General features: G+C 46.0%; 1 protein-coding gene across 1 annotated transcript in view; it reads left to right on the top strand.

Moving 5' to 3' along the window:
- Nucleotides 1-3,179: 3,179 nt before the first annotated feature.
- Nucleotides 3,180-3,974, top strand: part of lhx5 (LIM homeobox 5) — a 35,334-nt gene continuing 34,539 nt past the window's right edge. The window contains exon 1 of the mRNA XM_037692406.1: nucleotides 3,180-3,383. Coding sequence (XP_037548334.1) covers nucleotides 3,211-3,383 — 173 coding nt within the window. The 5' untranslated portion in view covers nucleotides 3,180-3,210. The remainder of the gene's footprint in view (nucleotides 3,384-3,974) is intronic.

Below are 3,974 nucleotides of genomic sequence, written 5' to 3'. Positions count from 1 at the left end.
ATATATATATATATATATATATATATATATATATATATATATATATAGTACATGTTTTTAGAGTATTCACAGAGAAGTGTGTGAATCTCTGCAGAATGATTAAGTATAATACATGTTTTTTTTATTTACAGACATACAGTTTAGGTTGTGCAGCTTCATTTATAGTAAGTCAATGTAGACAGCACAGTTTTTAAATTTTATTTTTTTATTTTTTTATTTTACATTTCATGGTAATTCCCACATCTGGTCATGGATTTGTCTCTGCAGCTCATGAAGATGTAGAAACCTAAGACGATATGGTGAATGAAGAAAACTGTCATGGCTGCCACTAAAAGGATTCTTTAAATATGTTTATTCTGGACATTTGCTGAAATAAATTGTATTATTATTCTTATTAATTATTATTGAAGATCACAGATTCATAACATTTTTCCTGTCAGTTCAACAGAGTTTTCATTTTCAGCACAAATTTGGCGCTTACGTGTTCAAACAGAAATGTAATTACAGCAAAGTTCAGCCTTCACAATCTACACGTTCTGTCGGAGCGTCACCTAAAATAAAAGCAGAGTTAGATGTTTTTTGTTTCTTCTTGTTATGTGTGTTTAGATTTCTGCTCCTGTTTTCTGGGCATCACTGATGTTGAGCGGAGCTGAAAGGGACCGACATAAATGCTGTGATGCAAACAATTTATAAGGAGCTCTCAATGAAAAATAAATCCTTCAACCACTTCAGGCATGGGTCCTTGGAAAAGTACACACAAATATTAGTACTGCACTGGCAGAATGTCTGTCCTTTTAAAACAAACTCATCAGCAAATAAACAGACACGTTATGAAACGGTTCATCTTCTTGTAAAGCGCAAATTCTTTCTCGGATCCTTGTCTGTCATTTTTGCTCAGCTTGAAGGATTCACATCTTTCTTCCCAGAATGCACCATCCTCCAGCATCTGTGAGCGAAGCCTTCTCCTGAGAGCGTTTTGTCTGAAAGAACATCTCAGCACGGAGAAAGAAGCAGAACTCAGAATAAATCACAGCCTGCAGCTAACCGCGCTTTACTTTTGTTTTTAATGATTCAGAGGATTTTAAATGTTTGATGGTGAATGTTTTACTATCAGCTAAGTTACCATGTTCACATATTCTTCACTAAATGATCACACTTGTATCTTAAGATCAGGAGCTTTAGTTTCTCCTGAGAATCTCTCTCTCTGCAGCGTTTGCTTTTTTATTTAAAGCTCAGGTTATAAGTTCATGTAAACTGATCATTTCATAATTACATGAGCTTTTTCTGCTTCTTTTCTTTGTTTGTTCAGATGTTTAAAACCTGCTCGAAACATAAGATAAAGATAGCACAGCTTGTATAAACATTACATATATTATACATATTATACACAAACTAACATAAGAAAGATTGAAGCAATACACTGATAAAAAATGTTGGTGTCTTTACATGTCAGAACAAAAGAAAAAAAAACTTTTGAAGAAGGGGATAAAATGTTTTATTTTACCTCCATTTGTTTAAATGTAAAAATGTTCAGACAAATAACTTAGAATTAATAACCACACACACGTGCATTTTAATAAATAACCAGAGCAAACATAAAGATCTAAACCTCATCATTTACTATATTTGTGAGTATTTTTCCTGTTATAAAAACGAACATCTTTATTTGTTTCAACTTTGATATTTCTTTTTATAAAAAGCAAGCTTTGGCATTATTCCATTATTATTTAATATGCTTTAAAAACTGGACTTTGTGATTTCCCCCCTGCAGCCATAACTGGATAAAAATGTTTTATTTTCAAAGATCATCTTTGTATTATTTGCATCGTTTAGTCACATAAAATCAAAAATGATGAATGTGGCCCTTTGTTTTGTGGCTCTGAGTGCATGTTGGTTTGTTTGGCTCAGAGCTCTGATGAGGCGCTGCCGTGGACCAGGGGCCTCGCGTGGACCCCGAGCCGCAGCCGCTCCAGCATCAGCACCACGGACAGCTCCCTCATCCTCCTCCTCAGGTGTGAGCTTTCCTTCCTGCTCCGTGAAGACGCAGAGAGCGCGCACGATCACGCGCCGTGCACAGTCCACATTCAAACAACAGCTTCTCTTTTTTTTCCTTCCCTCCTTTCTATTTGTGTCCCTCCATCATCTCACGCGTGGAGGGGGCTGCAGTTTGAAGCTTGAAGAGAAAGAAATCTTCAGTTGTCTGTCTATCCTTTAATATTTGAATGAATGAAGCCAAATGAGGAAAAACCTCAGATCCTCCCCCATTACCTCTGGAGTGGGGGTGGGGTGGGGGGCTCGTGTCTCACCCACTAACGTGACTGAGCGCGTGGCCTGTTTACCTAACAGCTAACTGTTGGTAAATATTGCGGCCGCTCTTAAAGCTGCTGCTAATCTTTCACATTTCCCTTTAAATGGGCTTGTGCATGAGAGAACCCCCCCCCCCCCGCCCCGCACACACACACACACCCCACACACAGAGACCCCCACGCACATTGTTTCAGCAGCACAGGGAGCGCGTGCAGCCCTTGTTTCTCCACATTCACTCAGATGAAGCAGAGGTGCTTTGGGGGGGGGGGGGGGGGGGGGGTCTCAGGTTCCTCTCTGACCCTCGGGTGGGTCTAGCTCCACGGTGTCCTCCACGCACCGGCCGGCCTTTCACAATGCGCGTCCACGCAGTCCAGGTCCTCCTGCGGCCGGGGCGCGCGTTGGGTCCTGCGTGGAGGCTCTGGACGTGTAACCATGACAACTGCGCTCTGATTGGCTCATCTGGCACGAGAATTAACAAGGGCAGCGTCCAATCTGAGCCGAGGACGCGCCGCGCGCTGGCAAACCCTCGTGATAACGCGAGCACAGGGACGTGAGGGTGGCACGGGGAGGAAATGAGTGGAGCCAACAAACCGCGCGAGCAGGAGGAGAGGATTTAAAGTAAAAAAGGAGCTGAATGAGGAGATCTCAGCGTGTCAGACACCAACATGGCTGCTGTGTCCAGGAGCTGAATGACCCCCCCCCTTCTCTGGACTGTGGATGGTGACAGCCTCCGAACAGGACCAGGTTCACGCCAGCTCCCGGGGACTGTCTTCCAGGGAGAAGCTGGTCCAGGTTTCTCCTGGCGGCGCTCCTTCCCCAGGAGCCAAGACGTTGTTCCGCGCAGAGCCGGGCCCCCCCAGTCCGAGCAGCGCAGTCCGAGTGGGAAGGTCGCGGGCCGCAAACATGATGGTCCTGTGCGCCGGGTGCGAGCGGCCCATCCTGGACCGCTTCCTCCTCAACGTGCTGGACCGAGCGTGGCACGCCAAGTGCGTGCAGTGCTGCGAGTGCAGCTGCAAACTGACGGACAGGTGCTTCTCCCGGGACGGAAAGCTCTTCTGCAAACTGGACTTCTTCAGGTAACACGAGCCTGATGAAACAGCTCACAACTGATGTGCCACCTAGCATTTGTTTACCAGCTGCAACAAACAAGATGTAACTTAAATTCATTTTCAGGAACTTCTTTTCTTGTGATTTGATCAGAGCTTGAGTCTTTCAGCGTCATTAAACTCGTCAGCAGCAAAGTGCTCGGATAATTGAGGCAGAAGTGATCCCCCCCCCCCCCTTCCCCCACGGTTTGTCCCGCCGCGCGCCCTTTGCATCATTTTCATTTGGACCTGACTCCTCTCCCTGACGTGGAGAGGCGCGCGAGCCTTTGTTGGCCCCGCGCGGCCTCGGCCCTCAGCCCCGCCATTAGCCGGGCGAAACAGTAATCACCCTAATGTGTCCATTTGCTGTGCACGTAAAGTTGTGCCCTGTCTCCGGGGGGAGGTGTGTGTGTGTGTGGTGGGGGGGGGGGGGGGGGGGGGGGGGGGAAGAGGGGCGGGGGGGGGGGGGGCATGCATGTGAAAGGAGGACGATGAGAAGATCCCTGTGCTAATGGAAAGACAGGCGTCCAGTGGTGTAGAAACAATGAAGACAAAAAAAAAAAAAGAGTCTGAGAGCCCCCC

Source organism: Nematolebias whitei, chromosome 18 (assembly GCF_014905685.2).
Source record: "Nematolebias whitei isolate Nwh7 chromosome 18, NemWhi1, whole genome shotgun sequence".
Lineage (NCBI taxonomy): Eukaryota > Metazoa > Chordata > Actinopteri > Cyprinodontiformes > Rivulidae > Nematolebias > Nematolebias whitei.
Note: the sequence above shows the minus strand (reverse complement) of the source record. Positions and strands in the feature narration are given on the sequence as shown.